The sequence below is a fragment of the Ceratotherium simum genome, chromosome 28, assembly GCF_057802395.1.
Source record: "Ceratotherium simum simum isolate JZ-2026a chromosome 28, ASM5780239v1, whole genome shotgun sequence".
Classification (NCBI taxonomy): domain Eukaryota; kingdom Metazoa; phylum Chordata; class Mammalia; order Perissodactyla; family Rhinocerotidae; genus Ceratotherium; species Ceratotherium simum.
The window spans coordinates 8,376,856-8,404,262 of record NC_141927.1 but is presented as its reverse complement, the minus strand read 5'-3'; the positions used below and the strand labels follow the sequence as shown (position 1 = coordinate 8,404,262).

General features: G+C 36.0%; 1 protein-coding gene across 3 annotated transcripts in view; it reads left to right on the top strand.

The window, feature by feature from the left end:
• Nucleotides 1–27,407, top strand: part of GPM6A (glycoprotein M6A) — a 323,217-nt gene that overhangs the window by 265,566 nt on the left and 30,244 nt on the right. For all 3 annotated transcript variants that reach the window (XM_087418312.1, XM_014786228.2, XM_087418313.1), the window contains exons 2-3: nucleotides 4,930–5,122; nucleotides 20,080–20,236. In XM_087418312.1, coding sequence (XP_087274438.1) covers nucleotides 4,930–5,122; nucleotides 20,080–20,236 — 350 coding nt within the window. The remainder of the gene's footprint in view (nucleotides 1–4,929; nucleotides 5,123–20,079; nucleotides 20,237–27,407) is intronic.

The window sequence follows — 27,407 nt, the reverse complement described above, 5'->3', positions numbered from 1 at the left end:
CTCAGGAATGCAAGTTTAGTTTAAATTAGAAAAATTTATTGGAATGGCAGATAAAAGGAAAAAAAATAAAATTATTTCAACAGATGGGAAAAAAGCATGCTAAGGAATTCAAAATTAGAGACCTTCTTTAACCAATAAACCAACAGCAAACATCACACTTAAGGGTAAAACCTAGTGAGTGTTTTCTTTAATATTAGGATCAAGAAAAGGTGCTTATTATCATTATTGCTACTCTTCTCACTGCATTCTCCCCAACAGAGTAAGTCAACAGAAAGATAAATAAAAAGGTACAAATGATGAAAAGAAAGAAAGAAAGCTCAAAATCTTCACAGATGGTATAATTATCAACATAGCCAACTCAAAATAATTCAGAGGATCAACAAAAGAATTTTGCAAAATTTCTAGATGCAAAATCTATATAAAAATACCAATCAGAATCCCAATGAGTTAAACTGTGGAATCAGGCAAACCGTTTCTAAAATTTGTATGATAATGTAAAAGGGCCATGAATAGCATGATACACGTGAGGAAGGTGAACGGAAATTTTCTCCACCACAAACCAAGACAAACTATAAGGCAGTATGGTATTCGCTCAGGGACGGACCAATAGACCCACTGAGCAGAATAGATAGCTCACAAACAGACCCATACCTCTCTGGATGCTTGGTAATGACATAGGTGCAATTGTGATTCGGTAGAGGAAAAATCAACTCTTTGGTAAATGGTGCTAGGAAAAACTTGTCAATGAATAAATTGTCAGTCTTATCAATCTCACTTGTCAATCTCTTTTCCAGAACCCACCGTTGTGTTGGCCTCTCTTCTCAGTTGTTTATCTCCCATGCTCTTTTTCTTGTTGGTTTAGTTTCTTTTCCCTTTATTTATTTTGGTGCACTTTGTGGGTTGAGCAAAAGCAAAGGCTTGTATTTATCTCATGATGTTTAAAAGGAAGTAAACTATCATATATTTCATCTTTTTAAAAATTAAAAGTATCTCAAGAGCTTCTATTATTTTTTGAAATTACTATATTAGGACAAGTCAATCTATCCCCCCACAAACATTGAACCAATGCTATTGTTTGAGAATGTGTTGGAAAGAAAGTCTTATAATTCTTTTAATATCTTTTTTTCATGTGAAAGTAAAGGCATAGTGTTAGTTCATTTGAAAAAATACAACCAGGAACTGGATATGAGAAATGCTTCTTTGTGTATATAGATAGTGTCTATAGCATGTAAATTCTGTGTTCAGTGTTTGAACCATCAAGTTTATTTGAAAATCATTGGCTCTATTCTTGTAATATTTGTATTGAAAATGTTTCCTATGCAAAGTAATGTTTATTGTTTTTACAGAGATTTTCTCAAGAAAGGTATTTTCTCCAGTGCCAGCACTCCACTTACAATGCTTTCACTGATATTCATTTAATAGAGTGGTTTCTCATTTGAGGTGCAGTAAAAACATGGTGAAGGGTGGCAGCAGAATCCTCAGCCTTAAAGGATGGTTGTTGGGACCGTATCCTGGGCCCTGGAGCATGGTTGCTATGGTGACTCTGCTGCTCTGCCAAGGCTGTTTCTCACTGTGGGTGGAAAGAAACTCCCCTGCCAGCAACTACATGGGATTCTGGCAGCTGGAGAGAACGCTGAAATGATGCGCTACTTCCCCAGATGGAAGTTCTAAGAATCTTCTTTTAAATCCAATCGGCAACTCAGGCCCTGCGGAAGAGCGGGGCTAATTAGGATCTAGCCCATTATAAGTGCAAAATGTGCGTGATGAGATACTTAAAGTTTCTTCCTTTGAGTAACAGTTTTGCAGAGGATCAACACTTCAATTGAAATATTCTAGCCTGACCTGGAAGTAATGGAGGTTTAGAGGAATTTGTATTTGTCAATAGGGGTAATATAATTCTGAGGCATTTAAATAGGGAGTAAAAGAAATATTTCCATTTAATTCAGAGATCTTAAACTCATTCTCCTTAGGGAATGCCTATTAACTCAGGATGGTTGATTTAGGTTTACCTAGTATTGAACTTTATCTCATGTTTTTCCAAATTTAAAAGACACTACTCAAGGCTATAATTAACTATGACAGTAATAGCTCCCCCCCCCTTTTGCATGTATAGTCTAGTTAACTAGGCTTGCTTGCCTGGAGGCTCATATTGGTCCATCTAAACCACAATGGAGAAAATGTGAAATAAGTAGAAACTGTAAATTAGAAATTAGTAGTAGAATTAATCAGAAGTCCTCCTTGGCAGTTCTGGTGATCAGCTATGGGCTTACCACTTCATTTGCTCCTCGGCCATTCTCATTCTGGTTTTATCTTTACTCTGTTATGAGCTTTAGGTCTAGGACCCAGCAAAGGTAATTCCCACCTATGAATTTGAAGTTTATTGAAAGGTTAATCTGGTTTTGACACCTCAATGTCTGCAGTAGAAATCTCACACACCTGTATCAAAGTCTTTGTGGATGGTAGGAGAGAAAAATCAGAAAGGAATGGAATTTGAGATCATGGGGCTGTTTGGTGCACTTGCCAAAATTAAGGGTAAGTCTTCTTTGGGTTAGTACTAGCTTTGTTTCTTTTTTTTTTGTCTTTATTTTTAAATTTTATGACATGGAGAGACAGAGATAGTCCAAAGATTTTTCTGCTGCCCTGTTAATCTCCACCCAAAACTGTGTGCAGTGACATTCAGATACTACACACACTGGTCTCATCCATCTGCTGCTGAAATTCTTCCTATCGTATGAAGTGTCAAGCTGTTCTATCCTTTTCTACTTCTCCGTGTTTTGTGTGTGTGTATGTGTGTGTGTGTGTGTGTCGGGGGATGAATGTTCAGGAAATGATTTTGCCTGTACAACCAAGAGCTATGGAAGTGAGGAGGTGTTCACACTTCTTTTTTTTACCTCCTCTGGAGCAGAATAAATGAGCCATAAATTCGCTTAAGAAGGCCAGTTCAGTGATCAATATTAAAATAACAGACTAGGGGCCGGCTCCGTGGCTTAGCGGTTAAGTGCGTGCGCTCTGATGCTGGCGGCCCGGGTTCGGATCCCGGGCACGCCCCAAGGCACCACTTCTCCGTCCAACCCAAGGCCGAGTCCCACGTACAGCAACTAGAAGGATGTGAACCTATGACATACAACTATCTACTGGGGCTTTGGGGGGAAAAAAATGAATAAATAAAATCTTTAAAATAACAGACTAGCCCACCTTCTGAATATAGAGTTACTTCACCTAGGAACTTTGCAATTACTGCATGTATCATGTGTTGCTCTAAACATATATGCATTCTAGATAAAGTGCACACGGATCTTCCTAAGACTTACTTAAGTAAAATAAACACTAATCCATTTTCCCATCTCATTTGATATTTGTTTCTGAGGAAAGAAAAAGTCAATTATGTGGAGAGTTTTTGAACATTACAAAAGGAGATTCGATCAAGAATTTCCAAAAGGAGAAAAGTAGGAGGAAATCTTTGGAATAGGATATGTATGGGGAATGGGTAAGGGACAGAAGTGGACAGAGGTGAAACTGAGAGCATCTTAGGAATTCGTCTTACCTGAAGTTTCCTTTCTCACCACTAGCTGGCACATAATATCTCATCAATATTTCTTATTACAAAGCATGTATATACTTAAGCATTTCTAGTTAATCTCTTAGAAGAAAATATCTAGAAGTCACCTAGGAAATTCTGATACTTATGTTGAATATTAATAATCATGTTTTTCTGATGTCTCAGACTAAATGTTTAAAGTCATCTTTTGAAAATTAAAGGCTAAAGTGATGAAACTTCAAAAAACAAAAGTGATTACTGTGGTTAAAGAATTTTTGAAAATCATTCTACAACATGATAATAGTTTATATTGATAATAGTTAAAATAACGTCTCAGAATGGTAGATGTAACATTTAATGAGTAGTTACCCTATGTCATGCACTGTTTTATGTATTAACTCATTTAATGCTCACAAGATCCATTGAGGGAAATTCTTACTGTCAGCATTTTACAAATGATGAAATCAAAATGACAAACTTGCCAAAAAACATGCAGTGGTGGATATATGGTCTAACCTGCCTGGTCTCTCTTTTCTACTGTAACAGTATCTCTCTAATATTTTTTTAACCACAGCAAGAAATAGATTTTGCATTATGAGTCACTACAAAGATGATGTACAGAAATATCTGAACTCAAAGGATTCTAAAATGATTTGCCTTTCTACATGCAATGCACTCAGATATTGGCTAGTCTATTCTCTTTTATTTTTAAAAATTGCTGGTCAAAGTTCACTAAATTGGGCTCACCCACAGCTAACAGGTTTTGACTCATCGTTTAAAAGATACAGCTACAGGGAGTTCAAAAGAATAAATGTCATTGATGCAAAAAATTAAGCATGTGAAATTTGAAAGTAATAAAGTTAAGATAGAATGATATGCGTCCATGTATGTGAAGATTATTCTAGGCAGTCTGAGTTGGGAAGGAAGGGCTTCTGCTGGTTTTGGGGTGGAAGAGGAAGCCCTCAGGGGAAGGAAGCATTCTCTTGTCTGTGGAGCATGGGTTTATATTAAGAAACTTGATTTTATACCCTCTAGGGCAGCCTAGGACTTGATTTATATGTTTGACCTGATGTCATCTGTAAGTGCACATATACTTGCCCTTAATGCTGAAGTTTGAAAAGAAATTTAATCAGGCCGGCCTGGGGGTGCAAGCGGTTAAGTGCGCGCGCTCTGCTGCGGTGGCCCAGGGTTCGCCGGTTCGGATCCCGGGCACGCACTGGTGCACCGCTTGGCAAGCCATGCTGTGGCGGCGTCCCATGTAAAGTAGAGGAAGATGGGCACGGATGTTAGCCCAGGGCCAGTCTTCCTCAGCAAAAAGAAAAAAAAAAGAAATTTAATCAGATTAACCAAAAATATTAATTTCTAACTTTTCTTCTGTTGATCTTCTGCAGGGTGTTTTGAGTGCTGTATTAAATGCCTGGGAGGCATTCCCTACGCATCTCTGATTGCCACCATCCTGCTCTACGCTGGAGTTGCCCTCTTCTGTGGCTGTGGTCATGAAGCGCTGTCTGGAACTGTCAACATTCTGCAAACCTACTTTGAGATGGCAAGAACCACTGGAGATACACTGGACGTCTTTACCATGTAAGTCATTCTAGTATTGCTTCTTATTTTGGGAGTGTACGTACACATTGCTGTGTGTTGCATAAACAGGGATTTAGAGTTAAGTGAGGCAATGTTACATACGAAGAAAAAAATTCTTAGGATATACATATATGAGTCAAAAGGACATTGACCTTTACCACGAATACAGACACAGCAGATCAGAGGTCAACTTAATCTGGACTTCATTTGTGTTTTAATTTGACTGTAAAGTTTTATCCAAAATTCAGTTATCATTAAGTGGAATACTTGCATTTCTCTTCCTCTTCAAATTTGAGCAGAGCCTGTTCTAATAGAATAGAACAGAGAACAGAGCCAGGTATAAATGTGTAGACTCTTCGCTGATTCTAGGAAAATCACCAGAAGTCTGTGGATGCTCCCCTTTTTAAAAATGTTAATTCAACCGTGGGTATGCTATTATCTTCCTTTCCCTGCCTCACAAAAATGATGTGACACTTAAGTAAACTTTGCAAAAGATTCTTATTGACTTCTGTCAAAGAATAAATCACAAGAAATATTGAGCACCTTTTCGCAAGCGTCAGTTATGCTTAAAACGATCATTTTACCAATAAAATGTAAACTCCTGGGATTATGAGATTATGGTGATGTTAATATTTTTTAAAAAGGTGACTCAAACATAGTTTGGAGGTAAAAAAGAGTTTGCTGTTCAAGTTTCGCTCTTTTATTGCCTAATATTACGGGAGCAAAAGGTGAGGATTGAATTACAGAAGAATTTATTTCCAAATAAATTCCTGATTCAGATAATTTATTCAGTGATTTCATGCCAACAACAACAAAAAATAACTCACTTAGTACAATTTATTTCACAATCCCAGCAGAGGGTAGACTTTTATTGCGTTAGCCACTGTAGCATTTATTGCCCCTACAACTTCTTGCGTTTATTTCATGATTCTTGATACCGTGTGATTATAATGTTTTTCATGCTGCTTTATTTTATCATTCTAAATAAATTCTAACCTTCTTAATTTATATATACTTTTTATGGAATAAGATGATTTTAGACTTAACGAATCTTAGTGGTTATATGGCTGGTTAGCGTTACTTTGCTTTTTACTCTTGTAACTCCATCGAAAAGAAGTTAATCATGTTTCTTATCTACCCAGGGCAGTTCCTGCTGACCTGGTGTAATTATAACCTAAGACTCTAATCTAAGACAACACTTGGTCAACCCCGACAACTTTCTAGGTAGAAGACAATTTTCCTCCAATATCAGAAAATATATCATATTGATACATTTTTAAATAATCCATCAGCTAAAGGAAGATTGTCTTGAACAAAGTATTGCTCATAAATTGTGTTTGTTATTTTATTCTTTAAAGTTGCTGATTTCCGTGAAAATGAAAAGAGAAAAGAAGTACACATTTCTATGAAGTAATAGAGGAAGAATTCGCTACTTTGGGAAGTAGAGGGCATGTACTCCTGGACAGAGTACATAGCTAAATTTTTAGGAAAAGGAGAGCTGAAATATTTATGTTTGTCTAAAATATATTGCCACTTCAAATGTGAGAAACAATGGGCAGAAAATAAGAAATATAACAAAGCAAATGTGTGAGACTGGGCAACCACCTCCCTACACACACACACACACACACACATACACACACACACACACACACACAGTGATTAAGAGGAGGAGGAAGTTGATTAGCCACTCAGTTAAAAATTAACATTATTTATAAACATAGTCCCTAATGCTGAAGTGTCAATTTAGAGCTTCATCAATGTCACTGACAAGTGGAAATGGAGAATTAATAGCAAATTTAAAAAGTCATAACCTACAAAAGGTGAAGGAATTATATCACTCTCCTTATATTTCCCAATGTAACTTTATTTTGAAAATTAGTTCTGAAAAATTAGCTCTATCCACTAAATTGAATTCTTTAAGCCTGTAGTAGACAGTTGATCAATTTCCATTACATTAGCTATATAGCATGAATTGATCCCTGAGACTTTATAAATGATATTCATCATTGGGAATATAATTACACTATCTGAAAATGCTTTGGATTATTGCAAGTTAGTTTGCAGAGAGCCTTAAGAAAATGATTGCATGGTCATATTTTAATGTGGTAAAACTGACATTTTCTTTTCAGTTTTGTCTCAGCCTACACTGGACAAAGTATGTTTTCACTGTGCATTATTTTAAGCTACCACAGATGTCCTTAAAATCTACAGATCCTCTATATTTAGACTACATCCAAATTGCTAACTTTAGTTATAGAAGTTTGTAAGAAATCATAATTCTGACAAGTGGCATGAGGTGATGAAACCAATAGTCAAGATATTTATTCCACATTTAGACAGCAAACTTCGATATATCACAGAGCTCTACTAACACTCTGAAGGAGTGGTATGTGTGGGAGCTCAGAAGAGAAATCGGAGATCATTTGATTAATTTGGTACTTCTACCTTTGGTCTGTCATACTGGAAATTAAATGTGAAATAAATATATATATTATGCATTTTTGGAATGGGTAGAATACCATTGTGATTGGAATAAAAGCAAGAGCTCATATTATCTGTCTTTTCATATTTCAAATAACTAAAATTCCTTAATTTGGCCCAGTGGAGCTACCAAATGAAGTAAGACTCTCTCCCTGTCAGCAAACACTTCATGAAAAACCATAGGGAAGATAGGTACCATAAACTACTGGGTACAGTTAGTGCCAATCGATACATTCAAAAATCACTTAAAGGTCTAGAGGAGGTGGAGATTACCCTGTGCCAGGCTGCCTTGTAGGGACGTCAGAGGAATAGACAAGGTGAGGGAGAAACAGGAAGTGAAATAAAGAAATATAAAGCACAGGTGAGCGAGAGATATGTTTGCAGGCAATATAAGTTGCTTGGAAATAAGCTGTTTGGAAAAGAATGTGTAAGAGAATGATTGTGAAGAAAAGACTTGTTGACCAACTTCAGTAATTTACAGAGAGTCTGTATTTTTCTCCATAGTTCTCGTGCTTGATTCAACTAAATTAAGCACTCCTACCTCATATACTTAAAAAGGAAAAGAAACCTGTTGGCTGGATATGTGAACTAAATGATAAAACCAATGGCCCAAGGCCCGTCTTCCACCTGTGCTCCTCAGGATCTGAGGAGTTACTCCCTTCTTTATCTCAGCTTCTCTCTCTCTGTCTCCCCACCGTCTCTTTCCTCTTAAACAAAAACACATATCTCAATGTGGTCAATATCTCCCAGTCTACAGAGAGACATATGAAGGGCAACTGCACTGAAATATGTCTGTTCCATTTCACTAATCATCTGTCTAGCAGCGAAACCTACTTCTCATAAATAAGTTTGTAAATAATCTCCATTCTCATGCAATCTATATTTTAGACATAGAATTCTAAATACTATCAGCCCTCACCAATGGCAGGTGATCTGAAGTGTAGCTCCTACATCTTTGGCTCATGTTGCCCATTAAATCATTTTGTCATATTCAATTTGAAATGTGGAGAACCCTGTAGAGAGAAAAAAGAGTGAACTTCTCAAAGACTTTGTGATCCATTGATATATTTTTAAGTATAACTCTATCCCTCCTCATCTACTCAGTTTCCCAGAAGCTTCTCATCCCTTAATCTGTCAGTTTAGTCCTTCGAGTCCCTGGTCATTTGTTGGCTCCAACTTGTTGTGGCAATGAGTGTGTAACTGAACCCACTGCTCGCATTGAGGGATGCACCTACATTCTAACCACAACTTCTATTCATTTGGCATAGCCATTTAGGCCCCCTCAACACTGGAAGCAGCTCACTGCTCAGTCACTTTCTGCTATGTGATTAGGAGGTCTGTGTTCTGATTTGGGATTCAGACTTTCTTATCTGAGAGCCCCTTGGCAAGGTGTTATTATTGTGCTCCGTAAGTTTCATTTGACTGAGTGAGCAAGAAGTAGGGTAGGTATTTTACTTCTGCAAAGCAGATGCATATAGGACAATGAAATATGGAAACTGGTTAGAAAATTAGATATCCAACAATCCAAACCACTACCGTTGCTAAGTGACTTGGCTCCTTGAATAATTCCCCTGAGGACTGAGCAAAGGACAGCCTTATTCACAAATATACCTCCCATAATTTATTAGACAGGGACTCTATTTGGGTTTTGACAAATTATAGTGAGGGTCTGGCATCTGGTATCATTGATTTCAAGAGTGAATATATTTTATTTTCCAAATTTTATGACTGTGACTTGAGGTCAATGCATCAAAAACTGAGTTTACTAGACAATGAATTCTTTGATATCTAATGCACACATAAAAATTCGCCCCTATTTGCCTAAAACAAAAGCGGGCAGTGAGCTCAGATAAAATAGATATATTGGTTTTGCTCTCAACTAACCTCATGTGTAGTAAATCTATAAGTCTGCTTGTAGTTCATATTTATTCCTTGGAAGTTAATGAAAGAGAAAACAGTTCTTAGTAGCTTAATAGATGGGAGTGAGAAGGGGGAAGAAAGCAGGAATTCATGACAAGACAAAGCCGGTTTCATAGGTTGACAGAAATCACAGCAGTGGGCAAACCATCTGTTCTGACCTAGGGGGTTGACAAGCCAATCAGATTGCTGAAATCTTCTACTTATAAGAAGCTTGAAGATCAGACAAGTTAGTATTGATGTAAGGTTACTGATTAGTCTTGGAGAGTCAAAAATAATTTCAACCCTAGCTAGAACTTATGTTAGAAAACCATACTGAATTCCTAAGGTCTGTTATAATAAAGAGTGAGCATCTCCTTATGCAATATTTCAGCCAGACTAGTAGTCCTCAAATGAGTGTTTTAAATAAAAAACCCACTAATATAAAACAACAACAACGAAACCAAATGCATAAACCATGAGGAATATAGAAAGAGAGACAACGTAGTGTGGTGGGTAAGGACACTGATCCTGGGGCGAAACTCTTTGGGTTTGTTCCATGGTCTCTGTGGTCTCTGCACCTTTCTACCTACCTTACCCTGGACAAGTCACTTAACCTGTGTGCCTCAGTCCCTCATTAGTAAGAGGGACCTACTAATGCTGCCTAGCTTCCTAAGGTTGTTCAAGGATAAAATGAGTTGACACTTCAAAACAATTATAACACAACTGGCACATGATAAGCAGTATACAACTGTTTAGGAACATGATGGTGATCATAATGATGATGATGTCTTCCCTGAAGCTGTATCATAATTTTAATGCCCACTGTCATGCTTTCTAAAGTCTAATTGTCCCTGGACTCACCCTACTTACCTTATAATACTCCTAATGATGACTATTTGACTAGAGTAGATATTTCAGCCAACGTAAGCAACTGAGTAAGTTTTAGACTGGATTAGAATTCACGGATCTAATTTCTATTCTCTTTTCTAACACCCAGGAATACAGCAACTTATAGGAAAAAATATTTACAAATAAGAACATGATGATTTCATTCAAATAGCATTTGAAAGATTATCGGGTAGAAGGAAACTTGCTTTGCTCTTTGTGCTTCAAAGAGAGAGATTTGGGCCAATGGATTCCAGTTTATTGGGAAATAGTTTTTTGGCTCAGTATAAAAGAATTTCGCAAAAGTCAGAGTTTTCTAAAGAGTACTTGGGCTGCCTTGGAATGTAGTGATTTGCCTGTCAGTGAAGGTATTCAACAAGGCTGGCAATGAACTTGCAATTCTGACATACTTACAATCTATAATTCATTTACCAAACCTTAGTCTTTTTTATTCAAGAACAGCTATCTTAGTATTAGTGCCTATTTCACTAGTTGGGTGAATGTGAGTATCAAGTATGGAAACATATTTAAAACTCTTTGAATTCATTATATTTCTATAATATTCTTGTTTTCAAATATGTAGATATCTTTTTTCAGGCTTATCTCTTGTCTGGTTTGTCTTTTAATGAATTCATTTATTCAGCAAAAATTACTGGGTTGTACTATGTGCTAATCACTAGACTAGTCTTTAGGGATACAAGGTAGAACAAGACAAATTCCTTTTCCTCAAGTTTTCTGCAATTTCCTTTTCACATAAGAAAGATAGGTTAGCAAAGTGCCATCCACATCAGACTAGACAGATGTGAATCAGAGAATGGTAGTACTTGAGCTGGTTTCTAGGATGCATCAGGTAATGAAATAGAGTGGAGAAGCTACAATAATTAATACTATATGGTATTGGCACAGACATACATGTTAAGTACTTATAAGTATATATAACATTATGTCCCTACTCACATTTTTACCAAAAAACTTTCAGATGCAGTGAAAGTTAAAATTTGAGAGTGAACTGATTTGTAAAATTAGAAGAAAATATAGATTAAGATTTCACTTATTATGGGGCAAGAAGTATGTAAACAATGTAAGAAATCACAAAAGAAAAGATTTATAGATTTGACATAATATAAATTACATTTTACTCATTAAAGTATTATTTAAAAAACATTAAAAGATACGCAAAATCTGAGAAAAATATTTACCGCTTACATGACAAGAGTTCTTAATTTTAACAAATCTGGAATTATTTCAACAACAAAAAGACACATATTCTAACAGAAAAAATTGGCAAAATATAAAAACGTATTTCATTAAAGAATACAAATGATTCATTACTTGTAAATATGTGTTCATCCACAGGACTAAACTGAGAACATTAATTAAAATGATACCATTGTTTTTTAACTATCAATTTATCAGAAAAATTAAATGATAATACCTAGTATTGGAAAACAAAGAAAGAACAGGCTCTCTTCCTTGTTATCAATGCATCTTTATTTTGGTACAGACATTCTATACACCATTTTGACAATATATACCATAAAAATTTCTAGGAATTTATCACATAAAAAAACCTACACTATGAAAAAAGATTTATCTAAAATGAAAAAAGATTTATGTAAAATGATCATTATTACCATGCTGTTTGTAAGAGTGATGCATTAGTTTCCTATTGCTGCTGTAAGAAATTACAACAAATTTAGTTGATTAAAAAAACACAGACATTATTTTTTTGCAGTTCTGGAGGTTGGAAGCCTGAAATGAGTCTTACTGGGCTTATTGAAATGGGCTGAAATCAAGGTATTGGCAGGATTGTATTTCATCTGCAGGCTCTAAGGGAGAATCCATATTTTTACTTCTTCCACTTTCCAGAGGCCACCTGCATTCTCTGGCTTATGGCCCCCTTCCATCTTCAAAGCCAGCAGTGTAGCATCTTCGGATCTCTCTCTGAGTCTGACCCTGACTCTCCTGCATCCCTCTTTCACTTATCAAGACCTTTGTGATTATATAGGGCTCACCCAGATAACACAGGATAATCTCCAAATATCAAAATCATTAATTTAATCATGTTTTCCAAGTCCCATTTACCAAGGTAACATATTTGCAGGTTCTGGAGATTAGATATGAAAATCCAGGGGGTCTATTAGCCTTCCTACCACTGAACAGAAGTAGAGAATTGGTAAAATATAACATGAAACCTTCAAATGATAGAATGTGCCATAATCTTTAAAAAATATCTTGATAATCTTATGTAATAGTTTTAAATATTCATAATATATTGACTAAAAATGAATTTTGCACAGCAGTATATAATAATCATAACTTTTGGAATGAATTATAATTCATATGAAAAAACTGGGAAGATAAATAGTGAATAGTCTGTGTTTTTCTGGTTTTATTTTCATTTTTTCTACAATGAACATATATTACTTTACTATCAGTAAAACTGTTGTTTACAGAAACATTGTCAAATTTGAAAGTTTGCATTTAGAAAAGAGGTTAAGTACTTCCATCATTCCTTAAGAAGTAGGATAATGTGGATTGTTACTTTGGAAAGTGAAAGTAGTGCAGTAAAGGTCAGAGCTGGTAATGATTCTCTGATATTTCACCCTACCATGGACATAAAATCAGTGACGTCACGATCAGAGGGCTATTAACGCATTTTGTTGACAGAGCACTGACGGAAAACTCATTTTTATACATGAAAAAAGTTTAATTTTCCTAATATCTTATTTGAAGTTCTTTGTTCTAAGTTCATATATTGCATGTTTATAAAAAATTACTTTTTTGCTCAAGTAGAGAGATTCAAGCCAGTAAGGTAATGTCAAATATATTATAATTAAAATATTTTCATGATTTAAAATTTTGAAATGCATTTTGGAATGTAAGATTAGGAAATTTCCATCCTCAGATTTTTTGAAGAAAAACTTTAGGTAAGAATATTTGAATGTCTAGAAATTAACATTCAGCTTCATAACTTATCGAAGTCTAAATAATGACCCTCAAAGATAACCAGAACCCAATCCCTGGAACTTGAGACTTACTTTATATGCAATAGAGATTTTGAAGTTGAAATTAAGTTAAGGATCTTGAGGTGGGGTGATCCTCTTGGATTATCGGAGTGGGTCCTAAATCTAAACACAAGTATCCTTATAAGAGGGAAGCAAAGAGATATTTGACCAGAGAGGAAGGTAATGTGACTATTGAAACAAGGGGCTACTTATTGCCTTTGAAGATGGAGAAGGGATTATTAGCCAAGGAATGCACAGAAGGTGAAAAGTATAAGGAAAATCTTCCCTAGAGTCTCTGGAAGAAGTGAAGCTCTGCCAACATTTTGATTTCAATCTAGTGAAATTGATTTCAAACTTCTGACCTCCAGAACTGTAAGAAAATAAATGTGTGATGTTTTAAACCACCAAGTTTGTGGTAATTTGTTGGAGCAGCCATAGCAAATTAATTCATAGCTAGGCCCCTTTATTGTAGTATTTACTACCAGATACCCTTACACAGTGTTTGAGCTAAATTTTGGAAAGCTAAAACTAAAGGGTTAATAATTGCTATGTAATTGTCATCAATAATTTGCAACTATACTTCCAGTATAAATGCCAGACTTGAAGTACACATGAATTCTACCTAAATTAAACATGAATTTGGGAGGACTGATGTCAGCAAGATGGTGGAATGGGAATTCCAGTGCTTGTTCCCACACAGAAACACCAGCTTATCAATAGTGTTATGAGATGTGGACCAAAATACCTTTATTTCCAGAATCCAGTTAAGAAGTTGTAGTACCCCAGACAAGCACAAAGCCAAAAACAGCCACACTGAAATGGGTAAGTAGACCAATTTCACTTTACCTGCATCAGTTTCTAACAGCAAACAAACACAGCTCAGTGCCAGTTGAGAATGCCCTACTTCATGACTTCTCCTTTGGGGGGAAAAAGTGGAGCATGCATCCAATGTTCTGGCTTTTCCAAGGGCTGCCCAAGGAACTGGTTTCTGTCTTGCCTCATTAGAAGCCCTGAAGAACTGGTGTCTTTGGATGTCTGGGGATCACTGAGAACGAAGAAGGTGGGGAGCAGCTTGCTGCAGTGGCACAGATCAGCATGTTTGGGAGAAAGCGCACAACTTGAGGATTCTCCTTTTGGAGGGAGAGGAGTGGAGTTGTGTCCAGTGTTCCAGCTACCAGAGTGATGATATCTGTCTTTTCTAACTCGGGGTGGTGACAGGGAGCTGGCATACTTTAGATGCCCGGCGGCAACTGAGAGCAAGAGAGATCAGGGCAGCTTGCTGATGTCGAACCAGAACTTGTCACGGCACTGATATTCACCAGAAGGAGTAAGATTATGAGCTCCTGATAAAGAAAGCAGCAAGGCTCTCTAATTGAGAAATTGCATACATGGGCCTTTAGAAGTCATATCTCCCCACGAAAGGTTTGAGAGGCACCCAGAATGTTTAGCTAGGTTGATTAGTGAGTCGTCTTCTTTACAAATCTAGTTCCTTCAAGACTAGAGAAGCAGCTGTTTTTACAAATGCATGGACCCCAACACTAAGTTCCAAGACACCTGAAGGAATAGGGACACATCACTCAAAAAAGGAACAGAATAAATCTCCAGAAACCAACCTTAAAGAAATAGAGCTATATGAATTACATGACTTAGAATTCAAAATAACCATTGTAAAGATGCTCTAAAAACTCAAGCAAGCAATGCATGAACAAAATGATAATATCATCAAAGAGACAGAAAATATAAAAAAGCACCAAACAGAAATTTTGGAGTTGAATAAATGAACTGAAAATTCCCTAGAGGGGCTCAAAAGCAGGTTGATAAAGCAGAAGAAAGAAGCTACAAACTCAAAGACAAGTCATTTGAAATTATCCAGTCAGAGGAGAAAAAAGAATGAAAAAGAGTGAAGAAAGCCAAAGGGACTATGGGACACCACCTAGTGGACTGATATGTACGTTATGAGAGTCACAGAAGGAGAAGAGAGAAAGGGGAAGAAAACTTATTTAAAGAAATAATGACAGAAGACTTTCCAAATCTTGGTAAGGGAATGGACATCTAGATTTGAGAACATCAGAGAACTCTAACTAGGATAAATTCAAAGAAATCCACACCAAGACATATTATAATCAAATTGTCAAATGTGAAATACAGAATTTTGAAAGCAGCAAGAGAAAAGCAACTCTTCACCTGTAAGGGAAACCCCATAAGACTTTAAATGGATTTCTTGGCAGAAACGTTGCAGGCCAGAGGGAGTGGGTTGATATATTCAAATTGCTGATAGAAACTACCAATCAAGTATATTATATATGTCAAAAGTATCCTTCGAATATGAAGGAGAAATAAACAATTTCCCAGATTAAAAAAAGCCGAGGGAGTTTATCACCACTAGAATCGCTGTACAAGAAATGCTAAAGGGAGCCCTTCAAGTTGACATGAAAGGACTTTAAATAGCAACACAAAAGTCTATGAAAGTATAAAGCTCTCTGATAAAGGTAAACATATAGACAAATACAGAATACTGTAGTACTGTAATGGTAGTGCACAAGTCACTTTAATTCTAGCATAGAATTTAAAAGACAAAAATATAAAAAAAAAAAAGCTATAGCTGTAAAAATATGTTAATACATAATATAAAAAGATGTAGGGCTGGCCCAGTGGTGTAGTGATTGTTTGCATGACCTGCTTTGGCAGCCCGGGGTTCTTGGGTTTGATCCTGGGCTTGGACCAACATACCTCTTGTCAAGCCATGCTGTGGCGGCATCCCATATAAAGTAGAGAAAGATGGGCACGGACGGATGTTAGCCCCGGGGCCAATCTTCCTCAGCCAAAAAAAAAAAAAAATAGATGTAATGTGTGATATCAATAACATAAAGTGTGTGGGGGAGAGAAGTAAAAGTTTAGAGTATTTGCATATGATTGAAGTTAAGCTGTTATCAGCTTAAAATAGATTGTTAACTATGTTTTATGTAAGCACCACAGTAACCACAAAGAAAATACCTATAGTAGATACACAAAAGAAAAGAAGAAAGGAATCAAAGCATGTCACTACAAAAAATAAATGAAATAGAAAGGAAGACAACAAGAGGGGAAAAGAGGGCTGCACCTCATCCTGAGACTCTAGGGAAGATTCTGTTCCTTGCCTCCTCCAGGTTCTGGTGGTTGCTGGCATTCCTTGATTTGAGGCCACATCACTCCAATCTCTGCCTACATCTTCACAGTATCTTCTCTTCTTCTGAAATTTTATTAAAGTGCATTTAGTGTACGTATTAATTTTGAGAGTATTAACATTTCAGACACCTTTCATTTGTTCAAGTCTACTTTTTTGTCTTTCAGAGGTATTTTGCAGTTTAATTCATGTAAATTTTGAGCATTTCTTGTTAAGTTTATTATTTAACCTTTTGTGGCCACTGTAAATCAAATTTTCCTAGTACCTCTTCAAACTGGTTATTATTTGTCTACATAAATGCTATTGATTTTTGCATGTAAATTTTATATCCTGCTACCTTGCTGAGTTCTCTTATTATTTGAATTAATTTTATCACTGATTCTCTAAGATTTTCCAGGTACACCATCATGTCATCCGCAAATAGAGGTAGTTTTATTTCCTGTTTTCCAATTCTTATGTCCCTGATAATTTTCCCTAATCTAATTGAATCGGCAAATACATCCAGAATAATGTTAAATAGAAGCAGAGATTATCCTTGATTTTCTTGTTCCTGACTTTAGTGTGAATGCCTCATTGGGTAATATTTTGGGTTTAGAGTTGTGATGTTTATATATAAATGAAAACATCCATTTATTCCTATTTTCAAGAGTTTATTAGGAAACATAGCAATTTTACTAAATAACTTATAGATTGAAGTGAAAACAATCAGTAAAAGATTGTGTGTGTGTGTGTGTGTGTGTGTGTGTGTGTGCATTTATTTTAGGTCGTATGGAAATGGGCTCTAGTCCCTTCTTTGAACCTAGAAAGATGCTTTTCCTTTCAGCTTCTATGTATTCTAATGCTCCAAGTTGCTGCCATTACTCACCTGGCTTCTTCTACTATGGTAGGTTAAAAAAATGCTTCCCTCCAAATGTATTCACTTCTTAACCCTGGAAACCTATGGATATTACCTTATTTGACAAAGAGTGGATTTTACCTTATGTGGTGTAAATTGTGATGAAGTTAAAGATCTTGAGAGGAGAAGCTTATCCTGGAACGTTCAGGTGGGCCCTAAATGCAATAACATGTATCCTTATGAGAGAGAGGCCAGGGGAGTTTTGAGAGAGACAAACTCAGAAGCCAGGACAGAAATGAGACATCATCTTGACGAGCTGATCAAAATCAGCATAACTACTGAGGGGCAGATGAACAGAATATCACCTATAGGCTATTCTAGCCAAGAATGAGTAATCTGAATCTAATCATGAGGAAACATCAGACACACTCAAAAGGAAGAGCATTCTATTTAATAAGGAGGGAGTGGCGTTGCATTCCTCAATAATGGTAATGTCATAAAGACAAAGAAAGGCTGTGGGAATGTTCTGGATTAAAGGACACTAGAGAGACATGGCAGGGGCCGCCCTGGCGGCGCAGTGGTTAAGTTTGCGCGCTCTGCTTTGGCGGCCTGGGGTTTGCGGGTTCAGATTCCGGGTGCAGACCTACGCAAGCACTCATCAAGCCTTGCTGAGGCGGCATCCCACATAGAGTAACTGGAAGGATGTACAACTATGATGTACTACTATCCACTGGGGCTTTGGGGAGATAAAAGGTAAAAAGGAAGAAGATTGGCAACAGATGTTAGCTCAGGGCCAGTCTTACTCAAAAAAAAAAAAAAAAAAAAAAAAGGAGACTGAACCTCTTAAAAAAAAAAAAGATACATGGCAAATAAATGCAACACTAACCCCTAGACTGGATCCCATATTGGTTAGGGAGAAGCCATAAAGTTTATCATTGGGTCAGTCCAATGATAAAATTGGAATAAAAATAATAGATTTGACACAGTATTATATCAAAGTTCTATTTTCTGAAGTTGTTAACTGTACTGTGGAAAATATGTCTATGTTCAGATGTAATTATCCAGAAAGAGAGAGAAAGAGAAACACAAGAAAACAGTAAGGTAAATGAGGTAAAATGTTATAAAATAGATAAAGGATGTACAATTTTTCTTTGTACTATTCATTTTCTGCAAATTTTTTTGTAAATTTGAAATTATCTACAAATATATTTTAAAATATGTCATTTTTAACCTAAAAATTTTATGGAAAAGTCCATTAAACCAAACTCTTTAAAGTATTTATGATGTCAAATTAGATCTGTGAGTTGACATCCTCAGATTCTTTCACATGCATGACAGGCTTACACAATTAACATCATCTGCATCGTTCCCCTTGACAAAGAGAATCGTGCAATATTTAGATTTTTCAGACAGTGGAAATCAGTCACTAAAAAATTGCTCTGGTACACTGAACATTAGCAAGCTCTTCTCGTTCATTTTATGTGCAACAAATTCACTTATGCTATTATGTGTATTATTTTTAAAATATTGTCATAGCATCCAGAGTTTCTAAATCTCCATCAGCATGAATGAGCTTTCTGTTCCCTCATTTCCCCCTTGTTTAAAGTCAGCAGGATCTCTCTATCATTTGCTGCCACCCTCTCTACTCCACTCACTCTAATTAATGAGAGGAGAGAGTAAAAATCAAGCTTGACAATATGAAATAAAGAACAATTTTTTTACAAAGGGATAACAACTGCAAATACAGAACTAGAGCTAATACATATACCTCTCCACGTACCATGGCTACACAAAACTAGTTTTGTTTCTGGAGGCAGCAAAACTGATTAATTTATGGTTTTTTCTTTCTGAAGGGCTTTGGGATTCCCATATAATGTTTAGAATAACAGAAAAATCCATGTGTGATTTATAGACAATACATGTGTCTCTCCCCCTTAAGTACATGGGCACTCAATTGTGAGAAAAGAGAGAATACCTTTCCGTTCCTCTGTGGAACTATGCTATAACTTGGCTCAGGCTCAAGTCCATGTAATATCCATTAGTGATTCTGCCTAAAAGGCTTAGTTGTCAAAATTATCACATCTATAAAACCATAATTTTTTCATTATTGACATTATCATCAGCAGAAAATATTAGTGATGCTTTACAGTAAGTGTGAAATAAAACACAGTTACGATTGACTATTTATAATAAGAAAAATATGGGGTAGCCATTTTATCAAAAATAAACGCATCATTAACCATAAAGCTTTTTTCCTCTTTTATGTTTTAAAAACTCAGTGTTACATAAGTAAATCTTTATATTTGATATTTTGTCATAATTAGAGAAATTGTGTGATGATTGTCCCACTTATCAAATGAATTTCAGCAAAGTCCTTTAGGAATGGGATTCACTGCTTATCCAAAACTACGTTGATGTGAACCAGGGGAGAAGCTGGGAGGTAAAAGGACGAAACATACAAATGTGCAAAGCCGTTGTCAACAAATACTAGAAGTGGCAGAACAAAATGTACATACAAACATTAGGCATATAAAGCAAACATGTTTTCATATCCAACTTCCATTATGGACAGAAATATTCTATAGCTTTTATTCCAAAGGAACCATGAGCATGGGAGAATCAATTGTTGCAGATCCGCCTTGAAGAGTTATTGAAATAAATCACTTTGTCTCTTCTCCGCCAGGATTGACATCTTCAAGTATGTGATCTATGGCATCGCAGCTGCATTCTTTGTGTACGGCATTTTGCTGATGGTGGAAGGTTTCTTCACAACTGGTGCCATCAAAGATCTCTATGGGGATTTCAAAATCACCACTTGCGGCAGATGCGTGAGCGCCTGGGTATGTTATTTGTCTATGCTCAGGGTTTAATGTGGGTTTATTTCAATAGCACACAGGTGTTTGTATTCATCTGCCAAGAATTAAAGTAGTTTTTAACACAGTAGCATTCCCTCCTATGATAGTTGTCTTAAATCTTAATAATATTATTTTCTAAATTAAGATTATGCCGTGTGAAAATTCAGTTTCAAATTCTGAAATCATAGGCAACACACTTAGTTTTGTTTCTAGAGGCCACAAAACTGCTGCTTGTTTCATGACTTTTTTCCCAAAGGGCTTTGGGGTTCCCGTACAATATTTAGAATAACAGAAAAATCCATCTGCAGTTTATAGACAATACATGTGTCTCTCCTACTTAAATACATGTCTCTGTATTTTACTCTAAATTTAGAGCAACTATATCATGTAATATCTGTTTAATATTGATATGATAAGAATTATACTAATTTAGTTTTTAAATTCTTATTGATATAATATTTAATGGTAAATCAAACTTACAGTCACACTCTAGAGCTAATGCAATGCAGACAAAGCCTGTATATCTATTAAAGCACACAAGTGGTGAAAATTAAGAGTAATATAGTTGAAAGTACTTTTGCATTTTTATGAAGAATAATTTTCCTAAAAAGAAACATTAGAGCTTCCATCCTTGACTAACATGCTTTTCTATTTTTCCAACGTTACATGAGAACACATATTTAATTACAGCATATATTTAATATTAAGTAAGATGTCTCTAATAAGGAATGATATAATTTATTTCAGTCTTACAGAAAAGTTCAAAAATACCTGTTAACTACCAAACATTATTTTTTTACCAGCTTGTTACAAGTTCTATTATGCTGCTCAGTGTCAGTAGTGATAATAATCTGATAAAATAGTTTGCTTGTGTTGTGGGTACTTGTAGTTGTCTCTGGAATAATTTCTTGTAAGACTCATTTCCTTTTTGGGACAATGCTTATTGTAATACCTAAGTTTTTAGGATCAGTGATGTCAAATTATAGATCTGGAGGAAGTTAAATTAAAGGTCTTGGGTTAGTTAAAAAAGTAAAGTACGAATATTCAATGGGCCAATTGTCAGCGATACTTAAGCAATTTCTCTATTAAGAAGGCAAGTTCTGATGTTGGATTCATTTAGACTCTGCCAATAGAGTATAGTGAAGTCAATTAACGATAGGCTTTGCCCTGTAATTGGGACAGTGTCATTATGGTACCACAGGTGGACCTGAGAAAATCCCTTCACTCCTCTGCATCACAGCTCACTCACTTACAGAATGAAGACGTTAGATCATCTGTAAAGCTTGTTCCGGCTCAAAGAGTCCATGATTCTAAAGCACTGGTGAAATGATACAGAAAAAAAGGTCTCCAGGCACAGTTTTACCAGTGGGGAGTAACCTTTGCCGGGAAGAGTACCTGTGATTATGCTGTGTCATTGAGAACCGTGAAATCGCTTCATAGGATTGTACGCAGAAGTAAAAAATCACAGGAGAAAATGCACGTCTGTGTACAATTAATAATTACTTACTTGCCATTCAAACCTCTCAAAGATATCTCAAATAAAAATTTTTAAAGCAAAAACATGAGCCGTATTTTTTTCTATAATAGTAACAATTGTGTCACCAGTCCCACTCAACAGACCAGAAGGGTGGCAGCAGCTGCGTGGGCTCCTCCAGAGGCGATGCAGCAGGGAGCCAGCCCCCCAAGACGCCCCCACCCACTCCTTTAGCACCCCCTCTGCCTCCCAGGGAATGAGCAGAACTGAGGCAGAGGCAGAAGCTGCATTCTTGTGCATACAGCAGAAGCAGCAATGCAGTGCAGTGGGTGCGGCCTCGAGCATGCCCCTGCCATATGGCCACTCCCTCTGTGAAGGGGACTGGTTCCCCTGGCCCAGAAGGAAATAGTGGCTGCAGCGCTGCAGAACCCTGCAACCCTCTCTCCCCCCCGACACCCGGCTTGCTTATCATGTGGGACTTGTGGCTTCAGGGAATCAGGAAAAAGAGAAAGTTTTATCAATCACCCTCTCCTGCTACTTATCTTCCTTTTTTTCCTATTTCCATTCTGCTTCATTTTTCCCCACCGTGTAGATAGAGTGTATTTTACAGTCTACTTCACGTTCTATGCCTCTTAACCTGTTTCATCAGTCTTCCTTAGCTTTTAACAATGTCCCTTTGAAGCTAGATCAATGCATTTCTATTCAGAATAATGAATAATATTAAAGAGTGGAATAAATTTTCTTGGCAACAATCATATTATATGAAAAGCTTCCAGAACTAGTACTAAAAGAAACTTGTTATTCTATCTCGCTGTGCTGTATAAAAAATAAAATGGTTACTAAGTGAATCTACATCAGCACAAATGCAATTAATTTTAAAGCAGCATTATATCACTGAATAGAGGATGCTAATCAATATTCTCTTTTCTTAATGAATGTTCTTGAAAGCATCACTTGATCTGCATTATGTTTTTCCTCTCTTGCAGTATCAAGACCAGTTCGAGTTCATTTCAAAATTTTAAATGCTGTCATTCAAAATCCTGAGTATGAGGCACATAGAACACAAAAACACAGTATTAACCTTTGGGGGTGAAAACCAATGTTAACTAGTTTATTAAGACATTGTGTGAAAAGTTATTAAAATATTTTAAGTAACAAAATTTATTTAAATTAAATATTAAATGGCACCAAGTTGAGTACAAGTCAAATATGTTATTAAACATGAATTTATTAAGCTTAATTAATATAGAAATTTTTGTTGCCTTTGAATTTCTTCCCTATTAAATTTTAATCCAAATAATTTATTTATTCAGTTGCAACTTGAGAAGCATGCAGTGTCTCCTATTTTGAAATCTTGGGATATTTGTTGAGTCCATCACTAAGTTGTGTTATTTCTAAAATTTTCCCATTACTATTATGACACCAATATGAATCTCAGAATTTGTCTATGCTTGTTCTGACAGTGAAGAATTATAAGCCCAATAGTTTTGAAGTAATAGAGTTCTTAAATGTACTACTGTCTGTGGAAGTTAATATATTTATTTTCCATAAATCTACCTGCTCTAAGAGTTGAATAAAACAATGGAGACTTTCAAAGAATGTGTGTTCATTTGCTAGGGCTGCCATAACAATGTACTACCAACTGAGTGGCTCAAACAACAGAAATTTATGGTCTCACATTTCTGGAGGCTAGAAGTCCAAGATCAAGGTGTTGGCAAGGTTGGTTCCTTCTGAGGGCTGTGAGGAAGAATCTGTTCCTCTAGCCTCTGGTGGGTTTCTGGTGATTTTTGGCATTCCAAGCTTATGGAAGCATCTCTGATCACTGGCTTTATCTTCACATGGCATTCTCGCTGTATGCATGCCTGTGCTCAGATTCCCCTTCTAAAGGACACCAGTTATATTGAATTAGGGCCCACCCTAATGACCTCATTTTTAATTTGCTCATGTCTGTAAAAACCCTATCTCCAAACAAGGTCACATTCTGAGGTACCGGGGGTTAGGAATTCATCACATGAATTTTGTAGGAACAATGCGCCTTATAACAGCAACAATATGCCATAACCAACGTTTAAATAATGAAATTAAGCAGATGCTATTGTTACCCCTGTTTTACAGATGAAGAAACGTATTTGATTTATTTATTTTTAAATGCCTTTCCTGTTAGCCTCAGATGTTTATAGATTTTGACCACAGCGTAGTAGACTAGTATTTATAAGAAGTACTCTATATAATTGCCTTTAAATCTATTCAATACGTCATACCTCACAGTTCATTTTCATAGCTTAAAGTCAAGTTTTAATAATAAGTCCATAGTAATAATAGCAAATGTTTGTTAGGTGCTTGTATGTGCCAATAGCTGTGCTATACACTTTACAAAATATGAGAGCATTTAATCCTCCACACAACTGTGTGAAGTAGATAGAGTATTACCTTCATTTCACAGATGAGGAAACCGCGACCTAGAGAAGATGAGTGACTTACTCAGGGTACCTGGTGGTTGGTGGGGCCAGATTTGAATTCAAGCATCTGCACAAAGCCCCTGTCACTAACCCCATGATCAAGATTTGCCTTATCATTTTGTCGTTTATTTGGGCTAATTTAATAGAATAATTATCTGGTGGTGAGGGTCTTTTGTAATTCACCAGCCACTTTCTGTTGATAACTGGAAAGTTCCTTCATTGCAGAGATGTTCTCATTTTAACTTCGCTTTTATCCGCAGTTGTGAATTGACTCTTTTTTATAATAGAAGGATGCTCTGTGGAACATGAAAGAATTCAATAGTCTAAGATACTTTTCTATTTTGGTAACTAACTGTAAAGAGTCTTAAGGAAACTTTCTAAGTCAGGTTGTCATCAAGGAACTCTGCATTCTGGTCTTTCTCTAAAATACAGTGTCTTTTGAAATTAAAATTTTAAAAATGATGCTTGATCCAAGACTGCCAAGACAGAGTTCCTAGAATAAAGCCTAGTGTCTCTCTAGGATACTCCAAATCTAACCTGGAGAAGGCAACATTGTTTTTTTCAGATTATAACAATACACTTTAACACTGGCTTCTCAGTAGGGAAAAAAAAAATAAGGAAGGGAACAGGCATAGTGGTAATATTTAGAAAAAATGTTTCAAAATTGATTGTATTATGGAAGAAGGAACCAGAATTTCATTTGCCACAAGTATCTGAAGTAAATCTCACACATGGTTTCAGAACTGAACTGTAAATACTAGGACAGGGGACCAATCTCAGTGTGACTGTTCAGATATTAACAATGCTAGTGCATCAATTATAAGAAAAAAGAAAACACAGATCTTATTCTTTTCAGATTTGGGGCATAAAAGTTGATAGGAAACGTCAGTTAGTCTCGTAAGATGACATCGACAAAATGGAAAACTCTGTTGTAACATATAAACCTTCTAGTGTCAGATTTTTAAATTCAAGAGACTTAGAGCCACTGGAAATGAAAAATTGAAAAAAAAAAGTGTGAATCCTGCTAATGCTTCTCAAATCAGCATAAGTCATGACTGGAATTCAATCCAAATAAAAATAGCTTCTCAAAATGTTGAGCCAAAGTTTTGTTATGTTTTGTTTGTTCTTTTGATTACTCAAATCATGAAAGACAGTCTCTGCTAAACCTTTTTTTTAATTTGTATATTCAGTGGCATTTTAATTCTCATTAGACTTATCTACATATCAGATTATCCTAGGATATAACTTCATAGCATTTATGACGCTTTATATTTTAAAATCCTGAAGGACTTTTTCAAAAATAATTTTTAATTTTAGAATAGTTTTAGATTTACAAAAAACTGAAGAGGGTAGAGTTTCTGTGTCTATCAAACCCATTTTTCCCTATTATTAACATCTTATATCAGGATGGCACATTTCTCACAATTAGTGACCAATGTAGAAATGTTATTATTAACTAAAGGCCACGCTTTATTCACATTTCCTTAGTTTTTACCAAATGTTCCTATTCTGTTCCAGGATCCCATTCAGGACACCATATTACAGTTAAGTTATCTCTCTTAGGCTACTCTGATCTGTGACATTCTAAGACTTTCCTTGTTTTTGATGACCTTGACAGTTTCCCGGAGTACTAGTTAGATGTTTTCCAGACTGTACCTCAATTGAAATTTGTCTGATGTTTTTCTTGTGGGGTTTGGACTTCAGGGAGGTACTACATGAGGAAGACTACAGAAGTAAAGTGTCTTTCTAGTCACATCATATATAGTATATCTAAAGTTCTATTATTGAATAAGAAAAACTAAAGATATGAAATAGGGCATTATCTGATCCACGTTTTCCTAAACAAAATAGTTCTATTAAAAATAATCATGTTAAAATATATTTTAGCATAAAGTCACCTGCACATAGCAGGATAATACTCTGTAGATCTCTATTTTCCTGTCGCAGAATACCCAAAACCTTCAGTTTCTGATTTTTTTTTAATTTTTTGTTTATTGCAGTAACATTGGTTTATGACATTGTAAAAATTTCAGGTGTACATCATTGTACTTCTATTTCTGCATAGATTACATCATGTTCACCACCCATATACTAATTACAACCCGTCACCACACACATGTACCGAATTATCCCTTTCACCCTCCTCCCTCCCCCCTTCCCCTCTGGTAACCACCAATCCAATCTCTGTCCCTATGTGTTTGTTTATTGTTGTTATTATCTGCTACTTAATGAAGGAAATCATACGGTATTTGACCTTCTCCCTCTGACTTATTTCACTTTGCATTATACCCTCAATGTCCATCCATGTTGTCACAAATGGCTGGATTTCATTGTTTCTTATGGCTGAGTAGTATTCCATTGTGTATATATACCACATCTTCTTTATCCATTCGTCCCTTGATGGGCACTTAGGTTGCTTCCAAGTCTTGGCTATTGTGAATAACGCTGCAATGAACACAGGGGTGCATGTACCTTTGCAAATTGGTGTTTTCAAGTTCTTTGGATAAATACCCAGCAGTGGAATAGCTGGATCATATGGTAGTTCAATCGTTGATTTTTTGAGGAATCTCCATACTGTTTTCCATAGTGGCTGCACCAGTTTGCACTCCCACCAGCAGTGTATGAGAGTTCCCTTTTCTCCACATCCTCTCCAACACATATTGTTTCCTGTCTTGTTAATTATAGCCATTCTGACGGGCGTGAGGTGATATCTCATTGTAGTTTTGATTTGCATTTCCCTTATAGTTAGTGATTTTGAACATCTTTTCATGTGTCTGTTGGCCATCTGTATATCTTCTTTGGAGAAATGTCTATTCAGGTCTTTTGCTCATTTTTTAATTGGGTTGGTAGTTTTTTTGTTGTTGAGATGCATGAGTTCTTTATATATTTTGGAGATTAAGCCCTTATCAGAAGTATGGTTTGCAAATATCTTCTCCCAATTGCTATGTTGTCTTTTCGTTTTGTTGATGGTTTCCTTTGCTGTGCAGAAGCTTTTTAGTTTGATGTAGTCCCATTTGTTTATTTTTTTTATTGTTTCTCTTGCCCGGTCAGACGTGGTGTTTGAAAAGATGTTGCTAAGACTGATGTCGAAGAGCGTACTGCCTGTGTTTTCTTCTAGAAGTTTCACAGTTTCAGGTCTTACATTCAAGTCTTTAATCCATTTGGAGTTAATTTTTGTGTATGGTGTAAGGTAAGGGTCTACTTTCATTTTTTTGTATATAGC